Here is a 20,721-nt window from a genome sequence, read left to right as displayed (position 1 = left end):
CAGCTCTCCAGATTACAGGCAAGGTTTTTTCCCATCCCTACCTGGAGATGCCAGGGGTTGACCGTGAGGCCTTCTACATGCAAAGTAGGCGAGCTGACCACTTGTCACGAGCTTCTGAAATTAGGCCAAGGACCACAAGTTCCCGACATGTGCAGACCACTCAAGCCCCTAAACGTTTCCTATCAGACCGTTCTGTCAGTATTCTCCCCTCTCCAACTACTACGCACCAGACACAGGCAATGGGCTCCTTAACCCACCACCTAGAAAAGAAGCGGCTCTTTGGTGGAGTTGATTCCCTTGGGATGTGGAGGGGCCATCACCATCCTGTGGGCCTCCAGAAGTTGTGGACTCCAGCTCCCATAAGCCCCAGCCAGCATGATCAGTGGCCAGGTCTCATGGGAGCAGTAATAGCCAGAGAGGGCCATAGCTTTGCCACTCCTGCCTTTGAACAGCCACTCCCATAATGGGAGCCATGAAACAGCCGTGTGGGAGAGAGTAGATTGGGTGCAAGGGCCTCTGTAAAGCCACAGAGAGAGTTAACAAACTGGTCAGTGCCTCTGCCTGTGTGGGACTGAACCAAGCCAATGCTGCTGGCTCACTGATCAAAAGATGCCTCCCATTAAAAAAACTGCCAACAACAACAGCAGCGCTGAAAGAATCTGATATACTGCAGATTCCTGAGAAAATGTCATGGAGGAGGGAGCCTTCAGCTCTGCTACTGACCTGCTTCTTCTCCCCCACCTCCATCTACCTGCCTGTTATTTAACCAGTGGCTTCTCATCCTGTCCACTGAGGGTACACTTTGCCCCTACCAACCTATCCACAAGCCCCTAAATGCACGCCAGCAGCTCCTTTGGACTTTCCCCCTTGCGACTTACTTTCTTAATCAGACGACCTTCCAAGTGGTCTGTTCTCAATCAATGGTTTGGCACTTTTGCAAAATGAACAAGGAGCCATGGAAGCACCAAGCTGTCAGTGTTCGCCTTGCAACCCTTTTGCCACACCCACACAGCCAGCATTCAAATGCATTTTAAACTAAGGATATATACAGAGCCAGCCCTTGCTGCTCGATGATAAGATGGCGCCCTCTTCCCCATCCCACATACAGAAGCCGAACGGACTCCAGCATTGGCCTCACTCTGCTTCACGGCAGAGCCAGCACTGCATGTATATAGTTTGATGACGTATCACAAACTGAGACGGTAAGGGGAAAGAATTGAGGCAGCTCCGCTTTATTTGCCACCTTTTCTTCTTCCTCCCCCTTTCTCAACAGATCTGAATGCTGAAAATGAAACATTCATTCAACTTTCATGCCAACAACGCTAATGACAAATTATGGTATCATCCACTGGATTTCAATCAAGTTTTCTTCCTATGTCTAGCCTAGCTGGAATAGGTTACAGTGAAGAGTACCCCCCCCACACACACACGTGCCCCCATAACAGATGCGCCCACTGAAAACATTTTCAGTTGGTTGCAAGTGAAGTGCGTGAACTGGAGCTTCCACAAAAGAAGCACTTCTCCCCACTTCTGATCATACCTGCCAAGTCTCCCGTTTTCCCCGGGAAATCCCCGTTTTTCCAGCTGTTCCTAGCTGAAAAAACGGATTTTTTTTGTTTCCCCCCGGTTTATTCTGGTGCTGCTGCCATTTTGGAACTGGGCGGAGCATGCTCAGAAGCGACTTTTGATGCTGCTCTGCCCAGTTCCAAAATGGTTGCAGTGCGACTTCTGGCGCAGCGGCCATTTTGGAACTGGGCAAAGCAGCATCAAAAGTCACTTCTGAGCATGCTCCGCCCAGTTCCAAAATCGCAGCAGCGCTACTTCCATTCTGCTATTTCTGGCCCGGTCCCTTATTTCTCTGACAGCAACTTGGCAGGTATGCTTCTGATGTAAGTGGACATCCTGTTCCATCACCCCTGACCACTGGGTACAATGGGTAGGGCAGGTGGGAGTGGGGGATCCAACAACAGATTGGCTCCCCCTTCCCTTCAGCCTTCACCAACCTGATGCCCTCTAGCTCTTGTTGGACTACAACTCCCATCAACCACAGCCAGGCTCACCAAAGGCCAGGGATAGTGGGAAGTGTGGTCCAAAACATTGGGGGGGGGGGTACCAGGCTGCCTTAGCAGCTTCCAAGATGGGTTCTGAAAAAAAGCAGTACTCGGCACTTGGCCTCATGAGAGACAACCTTAGGGATTGCTTCAGGATCCAATACCAGGAACTTTAAAGAGAGTTTTTAATCAAAGTTTGCTTTATTCCAGAATAGTTCATCTCCTTTTTGTTCTCTTCTGAGAATCCATCTTCTTCCTAGAATGGATCAACCTCATGGCTATATCCCAGCAAAGGCCAGAGGGGCTTTGGATTAAATTAAATATAAATAGTCAGGTTACCAGCTGGAGAGCGCAAGCACTCGCAAGTCTGTTGAGGAAGACTTCACAGTATAACACGGGTGGAATTTCCTCCATGGTTCACTTATTGCAGGGCCACTGGTGAAGCAGGAGGACCTGTCTGGAACATGAGTCTAATCACAGCAGAGGAAAACATGAAACCAGACCTCAAGTTCTAGCATCCAGCATGCACGACTTTCTGTCTTCAAAATTTCTTCATTTTGTTCTTCTGAAATTTGGTGTGCACAACTTTCAGGGTGGTGAGGAAGTTTCCAAGGAAGAGCACCAGAAATGTGAGTGCAAGCACAAAAACCTAGATGGGACCAGGAGAAAAATATATAAAAAAATCAAACTCAAATCTATGCACTTTGCAGACGTTATATGAGGACATAGAGAGACAAAAGCAGCCCACTGGAAAAGCTTTAAGGCTGTCTCAATAAGGATATGATTAAATAGGCCAAGGATAGCCAACCTGGTGCCTTCCAGAGGTTATGGACTAAAACTCCCACCATCCCTGACCACTGGGCCATGCTAGCTTGGTATGATGGGAGTTGTAGTCCAAAATACTTGGAGGGCACCAGGTTGGCTACCCCTTAAATAGGTTAACCCTATTAAGAGTTAGCTGCCAGCTAAAGCAGTTAAATGTATTGAGAATTAGCCATTGTTTGTTCATTACTAGAATGGCACATACAGCTTCCTTTCTCTACTGTAAGATTACTTGTAGGAGTACATTAGAACTTAAGAAGAACCTGCTGGATCAGGCCAATGGCCCATCTAGTCCAGTATCCTGATCTCTCAGTGGCCAACCAGATTCCTGTGAGATACCCTCATGCAAGACCCGAGCAACAGAGCACCCCCCTGCCACCGTGGCTTCCAGCGACTAGCATTCAGAATAAGCAATTCCTGCCTCCACCTGCGAAGGCAGAGCAGAGCCATGGTGGCCGTTGGCTTTGCAACTTTCACAGTAACACAAGATATCCATGGGTAATAAAATGTAGATGGCTATTTTCTCATCTCCATCTGCTACCTTTCCCCAGCTGATATAATGGGATTCAGTCAATGCCCCCCTCCCCGTTTGCTGAGGTTTTGATTGGTACTTGAGGGGGGTGGGGAGAAACCACTTACTTGCCATTCTTTACATTTCTTATGTCTTGACAGTTCAAAAAGTGTGATAGCATTGTAGAGCTGCCAAAACTTAAGGAAAGGGAGAGAAAGAAGAAAGGAAGACTTGAGAAAGAAGCTGCTAATCTTGCAGAAAGCTAAGCAGTTATTCTTAGTGAAGATCCAGAAGCACTAATTTTAGACATCGTAAATGCCTAAATTGGCATCTGCTTAAAATGAGCACTAGAGGACACCTAGTGCAAACAAAGGGCCTGAAGATCATGTTCACATTAGTTTCCTCTTACACTGGTCAGAATGAAGAACAGCGGAGAGCTTTGTGGCAGAGCAATAGCTTTGCTTAGACAAGGTTCTGGACTCAATCTGTGGCAGCTCCACTTAGAACAGCCTTTGACAGACGGGTGCCCTCCAGAGGTTTCTGGCTGGGGCTGGTAGGAGGTGGTTGAAGTGCAAAATGTCTGGAGGTTGGTAAAGGCTGAGGGAGAAGGATCAGCTGATGGGAAAGGCCTTCTGTACATGAGACTCTGGTGTGACTGTCAATCAGAGTAGATGGATGTCCGATTGGATAGGCCCAGTGCAAGGGGGAGGTAAGGGTACTTGCAGCGGAGGACAGCCAAGAACCACTTCGCGTGGGGTTCTGTTCCTGAGCCCCGTGGGTGTTGGCAGAGTGCGAATAAGCACACACACCCCGCCCCTGTTACGTCCTTTTAGTGACGTGTTTTGGGGTCGCTGCCTGTACTTATGTTTTATGCTATTTTTATTTTATAAAATTTATATACTGCTTGATTGTAAAAAAAAACTTAACCCATTACAAAAATAATTTTAAAAAATGAAATTATCAATAAAAACTATTTAAAACAACTATTTTAAACATTAGAAATGAAATGAAATCAATGATGAGCTAAAAGCCAGATAAAAACACCTGTCAACACACCACGTATCTGGGTAGGCTTACCTAAATGAAAATGAGTGCAGTGAAAGTGCTTGCCTGGTGTAAATAGGCAGGGAGTCCCAAACTGTGGCTTTGGCTACAGTTTTTAAAAAACAAATGCAGAACAGGTATTGCATAAGCAGTTGTAGCGGTGCCATTTCAGCAGATCGAAGTGGTCAAGTGGGCATATGGGGAATGCAGCTTCATAGAATGAATGAAGCTGAACAGACAACCTTGCCTACACGTGTTACAACGAACAGCAAATTACCACTCTCTTTGGCTTCTCCTTATTTTCTGACAATGCATTGGTGAACAAAGCTCTGGCGTCCAACTTACATGCCCAAAGAACAAGAAGGGGAGCAGAAAGGTCAGCCCTCGCCACATCCAAGACTGAAATCCCTCTGGGAAGAAGAAAAAAGCACAGTCAAGTTACGCAGCGGAGACATTATACACCAATGTCTCAACAGATGAAACTGATCTGTAAAAATGTTACCGGAGGCATTGCACATATTTCTGTAAACCAAGAAAATCCATAATAATAATAATAATAATAATAATAATAATAATAATAATAATAATAATAAATGGTGCTTAAATAAGCTGTCACCACCCAGGTCTTTGGACTACAACATGGCTGTGATGCAGCCCGGGGGCCGAGTTGTAGTCCAAACCATCGGGGGGGGGGGGGTTGGTTGGTTGGTGAAGGCCAATTTTAATATAAAGTTTCTTAAGTACTTTGAAGAGGTAGCCTGACCTAAGAAAGCTGAAATTGCTGCTTCCATTCATGAAAACGAAAGGCTAGCATGACTTTGGAATTGCAAACACATAGTACATATTTTTCAGAAGACCGATTATTTAAGGGGGAATCATGTATCTCCCTCTTAGATCTTTTCTGCAAAGAGAGAAATAAATCCACTTTGAAAACATTATTTCCAAGTTTAAAGCCTTTTTGCTTATTTCCTCAGTGAAAGTGAATCCAAAATTGCTATCAAGGCATAAAGGACAACATTGGGTTCATCCTCATGTCGAGCCATTCAAAAAGGCATCCTCTGTGATCCATCAGCAATTGCAGTTAATTTCTCCGGTGCTGGCAGGTGTGGGGACAGGCTAACAGGTGCTAGCAACACACTGCACCTTCAAATAAACTGATGTGAAGAACAAGAGACACGACTCACCCACTGTGAGATCTAAGTGGTTTCTTTCCCCTAATGCACGGAGTCTGTAAAGGCAGCCACTTTGATAGTAGTATTGTAGAAACTGGACGCAACCTGGAAAAAATAAAAGGAGTCGCTTTACTTGGCAGGGTTGCAGGTGACATCCTCAGGAACACAGGGAGCTGCCTTATACCATCCCACATCCTTGTTCCATCCAGCTCAATACTGCCTTCTCTGACTGGCAGCAGCTCCCCAGGATTTCGGACAGGGGTCTCTCCCAGATCTAGCTGGAGATGCCAGGGGTTGAACCTGGGACTGTCTGCATGCAGAGCAGATGCTCTACCCCTGAGCTATGGCCCATCCCCTTTTAAATGCTCTCCTCCTGCATGTTCCGAATTTGCCACTCTACAATTTGCATACCCCCTAAGAAAACCACATTGCTCCAGCCATCCTTTGTTCAGGAATGTCTTTTGAGTTACCGTAACCACCTTCTTTAAAGGTAAAAGACCCCTGACAGTTAAGTCCAGTCGCAAACAACTCTGCGGTTGCAGCGCTCATCTCGCTTTAGTGGCCGAGGGAGCTGGCGTTTGTACGCAGACAGTTTTTCCAGGTCATGTGGCCAGCATGACTAAGCCGCTTCTGGCGAACCAGAGCAGCTCACACGGAAACACTGTTTACCTTCCCGCCAGAGCGGTACCTATTTATCTACTTGCACTTTGACGTGCTTTTGAATTGCTAGGTTGGCAGGAGCAGGGACCAAGCCATGGAAGCTCACCCCGTTGCAGGGATTTGAACTGCCGACCTTCCAATCGGCAAGCAGTGCTTTAGATCACAGTGCCACCCGTGTCCCTAATCACCTTCTTTACTTTGCATTTAATTTGAGCTTGTCCTAAAGGCTGTATCCGAGCCATCCGCTGGCTTACAATGCCAATAAAATTCCTAAAATGTAACTTCTCTTTCCTGGGAGACTTTGTCAGTGCTTACTGGCGGGAACTTGCCTAAGGCGGCCAGTTTGTGACCCTTCCCGGTTACAGAAAAAAAGCACACTGCTCTCCCTGCACTCAAATCTGCTGCACAGCCTGCAGTATTCAAAGCATTACTCCAGATAGGATGGAGACAAGAAAACGCTGTGTTTTAATACAGATATTGAAAGCATACTTACTCTGAAAAATTGAAAATGCTAAAAACTGATTGCGGAACATTTGGTACATGAGACCATCTGGCCTGTGTGAGTAGGGAGGGGAAGAAGACAAAAGAAAACAGAAGTGATGTTTTCAACAAACACACACACACACACACAGTGCCCTTCTGTACCCCAATACAGGAAATTAAACAAACACATCCAAGCTAGCCTAATGCAGGATGGAATTTCCTTAATTCCTTTCCACAAATGAATAGCAGAGTCTACCCTGAACTGGGCTGCAGGTGTCAGAGGTAGCCTCTCAATGCACCCCAAAAAGTTTAGGGAGCCAGAATACATGGAAAGTTAGCAGAAGGTGGCAAACCCACCCCAGCATCCTGGCTCATTAACACACTCATTACAGAGAGTTACTTCAAATGGGAGGATCAGACATGATCCCTCCTCCCTGCAACCTCTGAAGTGCAATGGTCCAGGAAAGGCTGGACTGCATGACATTCGGAAGTCTAAATGCATGTTTTTAATACGGGATGTGAGGGACAGGGGATATCGCGAAGTCCCTCCCCTCCTAAGTTCAAGCCAATCCCCGAGCACAGGGGGAAGCAGAGAGAGTTCCGATTCCAGTGGGGAAGCAGGAAGTCGTGTCCGAGGCTCAGGCAAGGTAGAGGAGCCAGGGTCCCAGGTGGGACAGGAAGGGGCGAATAAGGGCGGGAGACCCATCCCCCCAACTCCGGAATTACGCAGAAAGAGGAGGGGAAAGAGGATGGGTCTGCCAAAGCTTTTGTGTTGGAGAAAGACGCGCCAAAAGCCATTAGGAGGTTCTGAAACCGACTGACAACATCACTCCGTGTAAATAGCAATGACTTGAGCACTGTAAATACGCAGCACCAATAAAAGAATAAAATGCAGAGCTGCGTAGCGTCGTTACTCTGAAGTAGTCCACTCCGGCCACTGTGACAGCAACCTCCTAATCCTTTTTGGGCTACTTTGGAGTTGCCGGGATGAGCGTGTCAGAGGCGGAGAAATGGCGGCAGATCGCGGAGCAAGCCCAGCAAGAACTGCAGCAGCTGTCGCTGCAGGCGCAGGGGGAATTGAAGGCAGCTAAAGAGGAGACTAAGAAGGTCCAGGACGACCGGCTACAACTTGCGGAACAGGTGAGAGCGCTTCAGGAAAAAGAGCAGCAATTAAGGGCGGTGGCGGTAGACCTCCAAAACAAGCTGGATGCAGAGAAAAACAAGGCGGGAGGGGCACCCCAAGTCCAAGTGCTGCCAGGAAGGAGAGCCGGGACCCTAGTAAGCAAGTTCAATGGAGACCCGAGGGAATTTCAGGGCTTTGAGACTGAGATTGTGTATGCTCTTGAGCTGCACCACGATGAGTTCCCTGATGATGAGCACAGGGTAGCGTTTATTGTGGAGCACCTTACCGGGGCAGCCAGGGAGTGGCTAAGACCGTTAATTGCAACAAGGAATCCTTGCATGAAGAATGTCAAACTATTTCTAGAAGGTTTGAAAACGATGTATTCGTCCGATAGTCATATGGATCAGACTAAGGAGGAACTTCATAATTTACGCCAAGGAAATATGACAGTTCGCGCGTATTGGGCGAAATTCACCATGCTGGTGCACAGATTGGGGTGGGAACTTGAGTCCCCCCCAATGCAAGCGGCGTTCTACTTGGGGTTGCATGAGGAGGTGAAGGATGAGCTCTCGAGAGGTCCAAAGCCCAGTAATATGGATCAGCTGAGCAAAGCGGCTCTGGCGGTGGGGGTGAGACAGGAATCCCGGTGGAGCGACAAGCAAGCAACGCGCGCAAAGCGGGCTTGGTTCCCACGGTCGCAGGAGAAGCCACTCCCCCAACAACCCTTTCAAGCCACGCCTGGGGCCAGTCAGGACCAGGAACCCATGCAGATTGATAGCGCACGCGCGCGGGCTTTTCAGACCCCAGCGGCGCCAAGACTGCAAGGAGGGAAGGGGTGGGAATTGCTTTCTCTGCAACTCCCCCCAGCATCTCGTCAGAGACTGCCCACATCGCAGGGAGTGGCAAGGAAAGGCGGGAACGGTTGTGCCCTCCCCCACTGACGCAGCACCACAGCAGGGAAACGGGAAAGCCTGGCTGCAGGAGACAAGGGGCGGCAGCCAGGCACAGTCAGCAGACAACAGCCCCAGCCCACCCACCCGCACAGAGAGGAGCAGAGCCAGCCCACCCCTCCCAGAGCAGGAGTGGTTCTAGAAGTGACGCTCACGCTTCCAAATGGCTATCCCCTGACAGTCCTCGCCCTAATTGACAGTGGGGCGTCAGCGAACTTCTTCTCGAGAAACTTTGCAGAAGAGCACCAGATCCAGCTTCTGCAGCTGGATTTTCCTCTGCACGTGGCAACCATTGACGGCAGAGAGCTGCTGGGAGGGGCCATCACGCATCAAACCCCCCCCATGAGAATGACGGTTGGAAGGCACTCAGAGACACTGGCATTCAACGTCACCACCATCTCAGACCCCCCCATCGTTTTGGGCATGAGCTGGCTGGCGCGCCATGACCCCTCCATAAGTTGGCACCAGAGATGCATCACTTTTGGATCGGACTTTTGCCTGGAACATTGCATGCAGCACCAACCAGGGGAGGGGCCTCCGATAGCCACGGTGGCCACCATGCACGTCAAAGGGGGTGAAGCGATACCCAAGCCGTACTGGGACCTGCAGGAGGTCTTCAGCGAAGCGGAGTCCGACCACCTACCCCCACACAGGCCTTTTGACTGCCAGATCAACCTGGTGCCAGGGGCAACTATACCCCCAGCCAAGCTGTACGCCATGTCAGACCAGGAACTGGAGGATCTGCGCGCTTTCATCGACAAGAACCTCAAGCGGGGGTTCATCAGAGAAAGCAAGGCAGCAGGGGGCAGCCCGGTCTTCTGGGTGGACAAGAAAGACACGCAACAGCGCCGTCTTGTGGTGGATTTTAGACGCCTGAATTCAGTGACAGAGCCAGTGGCTTTCCCCATGCCCAGAGTGGATGATCTCCTGACAGCGGCACGCAGGGGCAAGATTTTCACCAAGCTAGACCTGAGGGGGGCGTACAACTTGATCAGGATCCGGGAAGGCGATGAATGGAAAACCACGATGTTCACGCCTCTGGGCTCTTTTGAATATCTGGTGATGCCCTTCGGGTTGCAAGGGGGCTCAGCATGCTTCCAGGCCTTCATGCACCACGTCCTGGGGTCCCTCCTCTTCAGGAAATGCTTGGTCTTCCTGGATGACATCCTTATTTACTCCAACGACCCAGTGCAGCACGTGAAAGATGTCAGGGAGGTGTTGCAGCGCCTGAAGGAGAACCACCTGTATGTGAAGCTGGAGAAGTGCAAGTTTCACACCAAGGAGGTGGACTTCCTGGGCTACAAGCTGTCAGACAAGGGGCTGGCGATGGACAAGGACAAGGTGCAGGCCATCCTGGACTGGCACAGCCCCAGGACTCGCAAAGATGCCCAACGCCTACTAGGCTTCGCCAACTTCTACAGGAAGTTCATCAAGAACTTCTCTCGCGTTACGGCTCCCATCACTGACTGCCTGAGAGGCAAGCAGAAGTTCAGGTGGACACCAGAGGCGCAAGCAGCGTTCGAAAGCCTCAAGAGGGTGTTCGCCTCAGACCAGAACCTGTTCCACGTGGTTCAGGACGCGCCCCTACGCGTGGAGACAGATGCTTCTGATAAAGCTGTGGGCGCCATTTTGTTGCAACTGGACGCCAACCGAGAGTGGAGACCCTGTGCCTTCTTCTCCAGGAAATTGACTCAGCCAGAGCGAAACTACACAGTGTTTGATCGGGAACTTCTGGCGATCCACGCTGCGTTCCAGCACTGGAGACACTTCCTGGTGGGCGCCAAGCACCCCATCCAGGTGTGCACAGACCACAAGAACCTGGAGTTCTGGAGAACTGCCAGGGTGCTCAACCAGCGGCAGATACGGTGGGCAGAGTTCTTCTCGAACTTCAACTTCTCCATACACTACATCCCGGGAGAGCAGAATGTCAGGGCGGATGCCCTCTCCCGCAAGCCAGAATACATGGAGGAGGAGGCGCCACCGGCACCCAGGCACATTTTCCCCCCGTCAGCATGGTCCTGCGGAGCAGCAGTGGTGAGCGAGGCAGAACTCACAGCACTGACGGCAGCGGATGAATTTGCCAACCGCATCTGCAGAGAACTGAGAAGGGGGGGGGAGCAGGCAAACGACTTTGCAGAACGCAGGGGGCTGCTTTTCTACAAGGGTGCACTGTACCTGCCCACCACCCAGCTTAGACGTACGGTCCTCAAGCAGATGCACGACAACCCAACGGCGGGTCATTTTGGGAGGGACAAAACCACTCACCTAGTCATGAGACACTTCTGGTGGCCAGGGGTGCGGGAAGATGTTCGAGACTATGTACGGGGCTGTGACACCTGCCAGCGGGCAAAGGTGGTCAGAGCAGCGCCACCGGGATTGCTGGAGCCCTTAGCCACGCCACACAGGCCGTGGGAAGTGGTGTCCATGGACTTCATCACAGATCTGCCTTCTTCCAGGGGCAAGACCGCAGTGTTGGTGGTGGTGGACCTCATGTCCAAAATGTGCCACTTTATACCGTGTGCCAGGGCGGTCTCGGCAGAAGAGACAGCCAAACTGTTTGTGGATCACGTATTCAGACTGCATGGATTACCCTTAAGGGTTATTTCGGATCGTGGCCGCCAATTTGTTTCCAGGTTCTGGCGGCGGCTCATGAACCTCCTGCAGGTGGAGGTCAGCTTGTCGACGGCTAGACACCCGCAGACCAATGGACAGGCGGAGAGGGTCAACGCCATTCTGCAGCAGTACCTGAGATGCTACGTCAGCCAGAGGCAAACGGACTGGGTGGATCGCCTGCCACTGGCAGAATTTGCCTACAACAATGCGGTGCACGTCTCCACAGGGGTGTCGCCCTTTAAGGCCAATTACGGGCGTGACCTCAGATCTTTCCCTGAGAGGGAGGGGGAGGAGGAGGAGGAGGGCCCACAGGCTGAGGATTGGGCAGAGGAACTGGAGACGGTGCACCAGCAGCTCAGAGAACACTTGGAGAGAGCCAAGGAAGCGTACAAGAGGGGGGCAGATCGCCACAGGCGACCGGGGGAGGTCATTAGGGTGGGGGACAAAGTTTGGTTGTCCTCGGAGGGCCTTCCCATCAGAGGGCGATGCAAAAAGCTGGCGCCCAGAAGGTTGGGCCCCTTCACGGTCACGCAACAGGTCAACCCGGTGGCATACAGGCTGGCACTGCCAGAGGACATGAGGGTGCACCCAGTGTTTCATAGATCGCTGCTGTCACCGTACAGGGAAAGCAGCAGGCTCCGAGACAGCGAACAAACCCCTGAGGGAGGGGGGGAGAGGGAAGGCAGGGAGCAACTCAATGAGGCCACAGCCATCCTGGATTCAAGGTGGGGGGTGGGGGGCCTGGAGTACCTCATGGCATGGGAGGATGCTCCACCGTCCCAGAATGAATGGGTCCCAGCCACTCAGATACAGGAGGAATTCCTGGTAGAAGAATTTCACGCCCTTTTTCCCCATAGACCCAAGCCCTGGCACATGGAAAGGGAGGGGGAGGGGGAGGAAGCACGGGAGAGCAGTTCACCATGGCGCTGGGAAGCGGAGTTTGAGGAACCAGAGGATGAGGTATGGGTGTCACCGAGATCCACCCAGTCAGAGGAAGGAGCAGATTGGCAGAACATTTTTACCCCCACCAGCTCTGACGCCACAGACTTTTTGGGATTCCCGTCCTCCCAGGCGGAAGGGGGGGGCTTGCAGGACTGGGGGGAGGTGTTCACACCAACGGGCTCGGAAAGCACTGAGTTCTTAGGCTTCCAGTCGTCACCGACACCTGGGGGGGACCTGGGGAGGGGTGAAGGAGAGCTTGGGAGGGGGGTGGATGTGAGGGACAGGGGATATCGCGAAGTCCCTCCCCTCCTAAGTTCAAGCCAATCCCCGAGCACAGGGGGAAGCAGAGAGAGTTCCGATTCCAGTGGGGAAGCAGGAAGTCGTGTCCGAGGCTCAGGCAAGGTAGAGGAGCCAGGGTCCCAGGTGGGACAGGAAGGGGCGAATAAGGGCGGGAGACCCATCCCCCCAACTCCGGAATTACGCAGAAAGAGGAGGGGAAGGAGGATGGGTCTGCCAAAGCTTTTGTGTTGGAGAAAGACGCGCCAAAAGCCATTAGGAGGTTCTGAAACCGACTGACAACATCACTCCGTGTAAATAGCAATGACTTGAGCACTGTAAATACGCAGCACCAATAAAAGAATAAAATGCAGAGCTGCGTAGCGTCGTTACTCTGAAGTAGTCCACTCCGGCCACTGTGACACGGGGACTCATTTATCCTGCAACCCTATTATATATTGTGTATCTAACTATATTCAAACTATACCACTCTGCTGATTTCAAACATTTAAGCTATGGAGAAATGGAGAAACTTACCACGTTAACATCACACCAGATAGAAATGTAGAAACATAATGATGAGATACCCACCAGCCCTTAATCCTGGGAAGAAAAAGAACACTTTTAATGTGTGCACTTTCACCCATTAAACCGAGGCAAACTCAGAAGGGAGGGGCTGTCACAGCTTCCCATTGATGCCCATCTGGGACACAGGCTAGCAAACAAATGTGTTGCCTATGCACCTATAAGCCCTCTCGAGGTGTACTAGCTTAGCATCAACTTCACCCACAATGGGGAAGTGTGGGAATGAGAGCTAGCGCCACACCCCCGTTCCCCATTCTGACCGCCTTCCAGGAACTGGAGACTCTCCTGCAGCCATGGAAGTTCCCTGCACAGTGTGGAACCCTGGAAAGGCAAGTTTCTAAATCCCGCAGGAAGCCCCTATGGGCACAGAAGTCGCCCTCCAACTTGCGGGGGGAAATGGAAACAGAAACCAGAGGGGTTTGCACAGCCCAGCCAGGGCGCTTAATCCCAGTCCCCTCCCCTCACATGTTAAGTTTTAGTACGAAGCTGGAATGCCTGAGGCCAAAGTCGGGGGGTAATGCACGGCATTTTATGGACACCTAAATGTAATGCATAACGCATACAAAATAATCTGTTCCCTGACATTTTTCATGCTGTTTGGTATGGTTTTATTCATGACACCGTTTGGAGTCTATATGCAGTTAACTCATCCTCTCTGTTCTTTCCTTTTTCTGATGTACTTTACCTCGGAAAATAAACATGGGAAGTTTGTAACTAGTGGACATAATTAAGAGCGCACATGTGTAATTAAGCTATCGATTCAGACTGTCTACCCTACCATTTTGTACTGATAAATGGGGCAGCAACTGTGCACCCCTCATCAGAGCAGTTTCACAGAGCTGCCCGCCCCCCCCCCCCGGCTGGCACATGTCCGCCGGTAGCAGGTGGGGGCTCCATAAAACTGCTTGGCTGAGGCGAGGACAGTGGCGTACTCCTCAACTGGGCAGTTTAAAGAAGCAGAGGGAGGAACAAGCTGTATCAGTGCCTGTTTCTCCCTCTTCTGGTATGAGCAGCAGAGAGAGATGGTGGTTTCACCCAGCGGTATATCACTGGCGAAGCTGCCACCATTCCTGAGCGCCTCTGCCTCCAGCAACGGCTGAAGCTTGATTCTCCTTTGGCGCGCTGGGCGCTTGTAGCAGAGGGGCTCAGGAGGTGGCAGTTTCACCTGCAATATACCCCTGAGTGAAGCTGTCATCGCGGTCTGCCCTTCATACCAGTCCCAGGCAATTTATAGATATATCCCCACAGCCTACCTTGAGCCATTGCAGATGAGGATGCTCTCCCTTATCGTCAGTGTGCAGTAATACCAAACTAAGAGGAAGTTGAACACTTCATCCGTCACCCTGCAAAAATAATAATAAAACGGTGTTTCCAACTTCATTTATCAAGCACACACACACTTCAAAATTCATTGCCCAAGGCGAAAGTAAAGAGTCATTTTAGGTAACAAACGCTGAGGTTCTGAACTTGTAAATAATCATCTGCTTTCTAAGCTTATGTGGAGAGAGACCAACAAAGGAGGACACAAACTCTTGTCAACTCCAATTTTCAGTCTACAAGAAGCCCAGACTAAGGCATTGTGGTTAATTTGAAAAGCTTTATAGAGAAACTGGTTTTGTCGTGGCCCCTGCACTATATATTTAAAGCAGTATCATACCACTTTAAGCAGTTACGGCTTCCGTCCAAGAATCCTGGGAACTGTAGCTTGCTAAGGGTGTTGAGAGTTGTCATGAGACCCCTGTTCTCCTCACAGAGCTGCAATTCCCAGTGTTCCCCAGGAAGAGAGCTGGTCTGTTAAACCACTCTGAGAACTGAAGCTCTGCAAAGGGAATGGGGGGTCTCCTAACAACTCTCAACCTAAACAAACTACAACTCCCAGGATTCCCGGACAAAGCCATGTCTGTTTAAAGTGCAGGGTGCTGCTTTAAATTTACACAGCAGAAAGGGCCCAATTTCACAAACGAAGGGAATCCCCACTGTAAACAATACCCAAGCAAAGAGACGTCACAATGCTGTTTTCCAATATGGCTGGACCAAATCTGCTCTCTAAAATTATCCCACAGTCTTCCCAGGAGCGTGAGGCACACTTTTGGTACACCAAAAGTTTGAAGGAAGAGGGCAAAGCAGAGCCACGTAGTTTAAGGGACTCCACTTAGGAACTCGCTGACACAAATCTCCCACGTAGGCAGACAAGTTTGCAAATGCAGCGCTAATTCCATCGGAGGGAAAGGCCTTTGTGGCAGAGGAGATGCACATGATCCAATTTGCAGAGGCGCCTCAGGAGGACTAATTCAGCGAAAGGATTCCATTAGATCTCGATAAATCCAATCAACTGGAAAACTCATAGTGGTGGCGGTGAGCCTCAAAGTCAGTGGAAAGCATCACAACAATGGCCAAGTTTGTACGGCGAGACAGGCAACTACAAACTTTTGACAACCTCACTGTGGGGCTGTGAATTTCAAATTGCTTTCTGGGAATATGGAGACCCTCAACATTTTGACAGGATTTCTGGTAGAACAGGTGGGCAAAGCAGCCTTTCAAGAAAAGGCATTTTGACACCACCCATCTTGTAGTGAAAGGAGGAAGGTGCTTGATAACACACCCATTTATCCACTTGGCTGCTCATTTTAAAGAACTCTTTTAGCCCACTCATTCCCCCTGAAAATTGAAAATAGAGGGAGAGTGACATTAAAACAGCACCTCCTGTGCACAAGAGGGAGTCATTTGTAGACTCAGGGGAACCCAAGGTAGGAACAGCTACAGAAATGCTTTAGAAGAAGAGGAAAAACAATTCTAAGGTAGAAACCACGAAGACAACCCAATGAGAGCCAAGCATGGCCAGCAGCCGCAACATGCTGAACGACAAGGGGAGGGGGCAAACAGTGGGAAACCAGACAGGATGGGAAAGGGAGAGTCCTGGAGGACACAGCAGGCTGACTGGGCAATCCTAGGCATGTCTGCTCAGAACTTAAGTCTCATCAACTTCAATGGGACTTACACTCAGATTAAAAGGGTGCAGAACTGTAGCCTTACAAGCTCTCCACAGAAATACTCCACACTGCAACGTTCTGTTGCAGGTCTCAGTGCAACGTTTCACTGGTATTTATCTACTCTTGCTGGAAACTAGTTCTCTAAGCTCCCAGGCAAACACCTTTCCCTGATCCTTTTAACTGGAGAGGATGTCGGGGATTGAACCTGTGACCTTCCACAGGCTCTACCACGGAGCTATGGCCGTTCCCCTTACAAGCAGTGGGCAGCTCCTAGATCTCACAAGCCCGACCAGTGTCACATACGAACCCGGTGTGCACCTACAACATCTGCAACGTATTATAGGGGAAATGTCTCTCCAGTGACAGAGAACTTTTGTGTATGTAGTCAGGGAGAAAATCTGCACTAAGACTGGATTAACTTGCAGAAGCCAGCAGTCAACAAATGATGCTTTTTGTTTACATTAAGTGGAGTCGAGATTTGCTTGCAAGCAGAGCCACTTCAAATCCACTCCATGGTAAAAACAGAAAATGTTGCTCAGCAAACAAAGACAAAGTCTTACCGGTAATGAAGAACGAATCGGCAAGCTACTGCTCCAAGCAGTAAGATTATTGTCAAGTACAGTTTGAATTTTTCATATTCGTCTTTGTAGGCAAACCTGGAACAAAAGGATTAAATCAGGGAAGAATAATAGTAATAATTTATATTATTTATACCTAACCTATCTGGCCTGCTTGCCCCAGCCGTTCTGGGTGGCTTCCAACACATATAAAAACATAGTAAAACATCAAACATAAAAAACTTCCTAATACAGGACTGACTTCAGACGTCTTCTAAAAGATGTATAGTTACTTATGACATCTGAAGGCATTTCACAGGGCGGGCGGGTGCCACTGCCAAGAAGGCCCTCTGCCTGGTTCCCTGTAACTTCACTTCTCACAGCAAGGATCCGGGTTGAACAATGGGGGTGGAGACACTCCTTCCTGTATACTGGACCAAGGCCGTTGATCTGGTTCACACATAATGCTAAACCGTGGATTATGAAGTGGTGTTTTCTTAAAGCATGGCTTAACATTATATTCAAACTCCACCCAGCAATTTAACTATAGTTGCTAACAAACCACAGTTTAGAGCTATAGTTTGTTGTTGGCTTACAAATCTTGGTTTGCTTTAAATAGGGCTGAGCACCGCATGAGAACTCTTCTCCCCTTCTTAACCATGGTTTATTTGCCTACCTGACACCAGATTCTCCCCAGTTTACAAACACAGGAGGTAACAGCAGCTGAGGGGAAACCAAAGTTTGGAGAAACAAACCATGGCTTGTTTGATCAACTATGGGACAACTTGTTGCTTTGCCAAACTAGGGCTTAAACCAGGCATCCCCAAACTTTGGCCCTCCAGATGTTTTGGACTACAATCCCTATCATCCCTGACCACTGGTCCTGTTAGCTAGGGATCATGGGAGTTGTAGGCCAAAACATCTGGAGGGCTGCAGTTTGGGGATGCCTGGCTTAAACAAACCAAACTAGGGCTTGAATCTGGGGAGGGGGACACATTTGCTGTCACTAGACAGGGACTAGATGTGTGTGCTGGATTTTGGCTGCAAAGGAAGAATCAAGAGCATGCTCCTGGTTCTTCCTTTGAAGCTGCAACTTAAAATTTTCCACAAGCAACACCACACAACATCAGATACAGGAAAGATGGGGGTGGCTTGCCACCAAATGGATGATTGGCCTAGTCAGGCCTCCAGGCCAGAGCCCCCCGACCAGGTGGAGCAAAGCAGTTATGTGCTTCTATCTGGGAGCCCAAACGAATTCACAGGGTCTTGCTGAGCCATAGGGTGACATCCTTTCTGTTATGCACTTGTGATGCCCCTGATGGCATTGGGCCAGTTATGTGTTCAGTACTCTCTGCGCCTGCAAAGGCTTTGGGGCTGATTCGCTGCTTAGTTTCCAATCAGCGCATGTCCTGTAGCTTCCTGTTGAAATTCTGTAACTTTTTACACCACAAATGTTCTGAGGATTTTGTTGTTGTTGCGCTATAGCACAAGAGCCCCCCACCCCAGCAAGACAGCAATAATGGAGGAGCATTGGGGAAAGATTGCAGGATGATAAGTGGATGGCCCAGTATAAATGCATCACTCAAACACTATCACTGTGTGGTGTGACATGTGGCAGAATAAACTGGCAAAACAGAACAAAACCCCAGTCTGGGGGGGGGGGGCATAATTTGACTCACTATGTCATGCAAAGTAGCTCAGCGAGTGATAGAAGAAAAACAACTTACTTGGCCTGATTGCTTAGAAGGGTGACATTCACGTTCCCCAGCACGAGATTTAAGTACAAACTGCAAGGAAAGGGGCAAAACACATCAGGCCTTCGCAGGAGGAATTCTTTTTTCATTTGTTGATTGTTGTTTCTGCCCCAGATCACCCATTTCAGCTGCATTTGTAGCAAGGCATGAGCTGACCAAAAGACTCCACCGGAATCTTATCGCCAGATGTTCACATCACAGCTTCCTCTGCTTTTGCCAATTTGCCACAACGTGCAGAGGTCACAAATCCCTCTTCGTGAGGCCTTATCACATTGTAGTCAGCACAAGCTCAGCAGCAATCCTATACACTTACCTGGATGTAAGCCCCACTGAACTCAATGGGGCTTACTTCCAAGGAGACGTTTATAAATGCCACTGTCCATCGGTTAGCCTGACAGACTTAGCATTGCAATCTTGGTTCAAAATTCTGTCACTTCTCGGCGTCCTTTGTGTAAATAACAGGTAAGTAGCTCTTGACCTCAATTTAAACTGTTTTACTTCTGCTTCTGCTTGGGCTGATGTGCTGGCCTTATGATTTCATTGCTGTTGAATTTTGTTTTATCTTTCTTAGAGGTGGCTAACCTGTAGCCATTCAGATGTGGCTGGATTACAATTCGTGTTGCACAGATATCATGTTACGCAGTGACATTTGTTTTGTATGCTGTGAGTGGCCCTGTGGTCCTTTTGGCAAAAGGCAGTATATAAATTTAATAACTAAAACAAGCCAATCTCTGCAGTCCTGGCCCAGATTTAAATTCCTCGCCAGGAGCTGCTCAGGGTGGGGGAAAGTAAAGGCTCCCCCTCCTCTCTGTCACTGGACCTTTCTCCTCCTCCTCCCTGGGCTCTGCTAATAACAGATTCCCTAGATTGTTCTCCAGAGGGATCACTTCACCAAGATTAACGCTGGAAACTATGTGAGCGAGTGTGACATGAGGCCTGCCTTCAGCTTCTGAGCCAGGCATTCCCAGGCAAATGTTTCGCTCTGTGCCAAGAGGCCGGCAGGTCTGCCCTTGAGAATGTGCAGAGTGGATTCCAACAAGAGTCACATGCTTCCATCTCTTTAAGAAAAGCATGTCTCTTCGTGTCCCTAAGAGATCAGGCTTCACACAAGAGGGCATGTCGGTTTTACAGAAGCACCTACCCATTCTTCTTTGGCAAATAGGCTTCCATGTCGAAGAAAACATGTTGCCGCTCTTTGATCTGGCTACCAATTTGTTGTATGAGCTCCGCTTCTTCCAGGCTGCAGTCATGCTTGCATCTGCAAAGTTGCAGGGAGCGGAAGGGAGGCAGGGACAGAGAAGAGGAACACAAATGCAGATAGTTGAAAACAGATGACCCGGGAGCCAAATAGCTGAAAGACTGGCCCCTTCCCCTCTTGGGTGTGTGAGCAGCAGAGGGAGTCTCCCGCATACCTGCCAAGTTTCTCTCTGAAAAATAAGGGACCGGACCGAAAGTAGCATACCAGAAGTAGCGCGGCGGCCATTTTGGAACTGGGCGGAGCATGCTCAGAAGTGACTTTTGATGCTGCTATGCCCAGTTCCAAAATGGCCGCCGCACCAGAAGTCGCACTGCAGCCATTTTGGAACTGGGCAGAGCAGCATCAAAAGTAGCTTCTGAGCATGCTCCGCCCAGTTCCAAAATGGCCGCCGTGCCAGAATAAACCGGGGAAAAACAAAAAAAATCTGTTTCTTCGGCTGGGGACAGCTGGGAAAACAGGGGTTTCCCGGGGCAAACGGGAGACTTTGCAGCTATGGTCTCCCGGTAGCCCCACTGCCCTCAGGGGGCTCAGGGGGAGGCACACACTGGATGGCATTCTCTGTGGCAGCCCCTAAGTTGTGGAGCACCCTCCACACAGCAGTACTTTACCCCCAGCAACCCTCATTATGCAGGTTTCGTAGGACTCTGAAGATGTGATCCTTTACCCTGGCCTTTCGTTTTTTAAAATGCATTTATATTCCACCTTTCCTCCAAGGAGTTCAAGGCAGCGTACACAGCTCTCCCCCACCTCAATCGAGCCCCACAACAACCCTGTGAGGTAGGTTAGGTTGAGGGTTGGTAACTGGGCCCAAGGTTACCCTTGGGGGCTTCATGTCCAAGCAGGAACTGGAATTTGGGTCTCCCAGGCCCTAATCCGGCACTCTAACCCAGCCTTTCTCAACCTTGGGTCCCCGGGTGTTGTGCGACTACA

The 20,721-nt window shown here is 49.8% G+C and overlaps 1 protein-coding gene across 1 annotated transcript in view; it reads right to left on the bottom strand.

Annotated features, from left to right (window-relative positions):
* Positions 1–2,233: 2,233 nt before the first annotated feature.
* TMEM120B (transmembrane protein 120B) overlaps positions 2,234–20,721 on the bottom strand; it is a 33,581-nt gene continuing 15,093 nt past the window's right edge. Inside the window, exons 3-12 of the mRNA XM_035097729.3 lie at positions 19,675–19,791; positions 18,507–18,566; positions 16,783–16,878; positions 14,486–14,575; positions 13,185–13,250; positions 6,754–6,815; positions 5,613–5,705; positions 4,774–4,838; positions 3,513–3,581; positions 2,234–2,700 (exon numbers count right to left, since the gene is read on the bottom strand). Coding sequence (XP_034953620.1) covers positions 2,593–2,700; positions 3,513–3,581; positions 4,774–4,838; positions 5,613–5,705; positions 6,754–6,815; positions 13,185–13,250; positions 14,486–14,575; positions 16,783–16,878; positions 18,507–18,566; positions 19,675–19,791 — 826 coding nt within the window. The 3' untranslated portion in view covers positions 2,234–2,592. The remainder of the gene's footprint in view (positions 2,701–3,512; positions 3,582–4,773; positions 4,839–5,612; positions 5,706–6,753; positions 6,816–13,184; positions 13,251–14,485; positions 14,576–16,782; positions 16,879–18,506; positions 18,567–19,674; positions 19,792–20,721) is intronic.

Source organism: Zootoca vivipara, chromosome 16 (genome assembly GCF_965207765.1).
Source record: "Zootoca vivipara chromosome 16, rZooViv2.hap1.1, whole genome shotgun sequence".
Classification (NCBI taxonomy): domain Eukaryota; kingdom Metazoa; phylum Chordata; class Lepidosauria; order Squamata; family Lacertidae; genus Zootoca; species Zootoca vivipara.
Note: the sequence above shows the minus strand (reverse complement) of the source record. Positions and strands in the feature narration are given on the sequence as shown.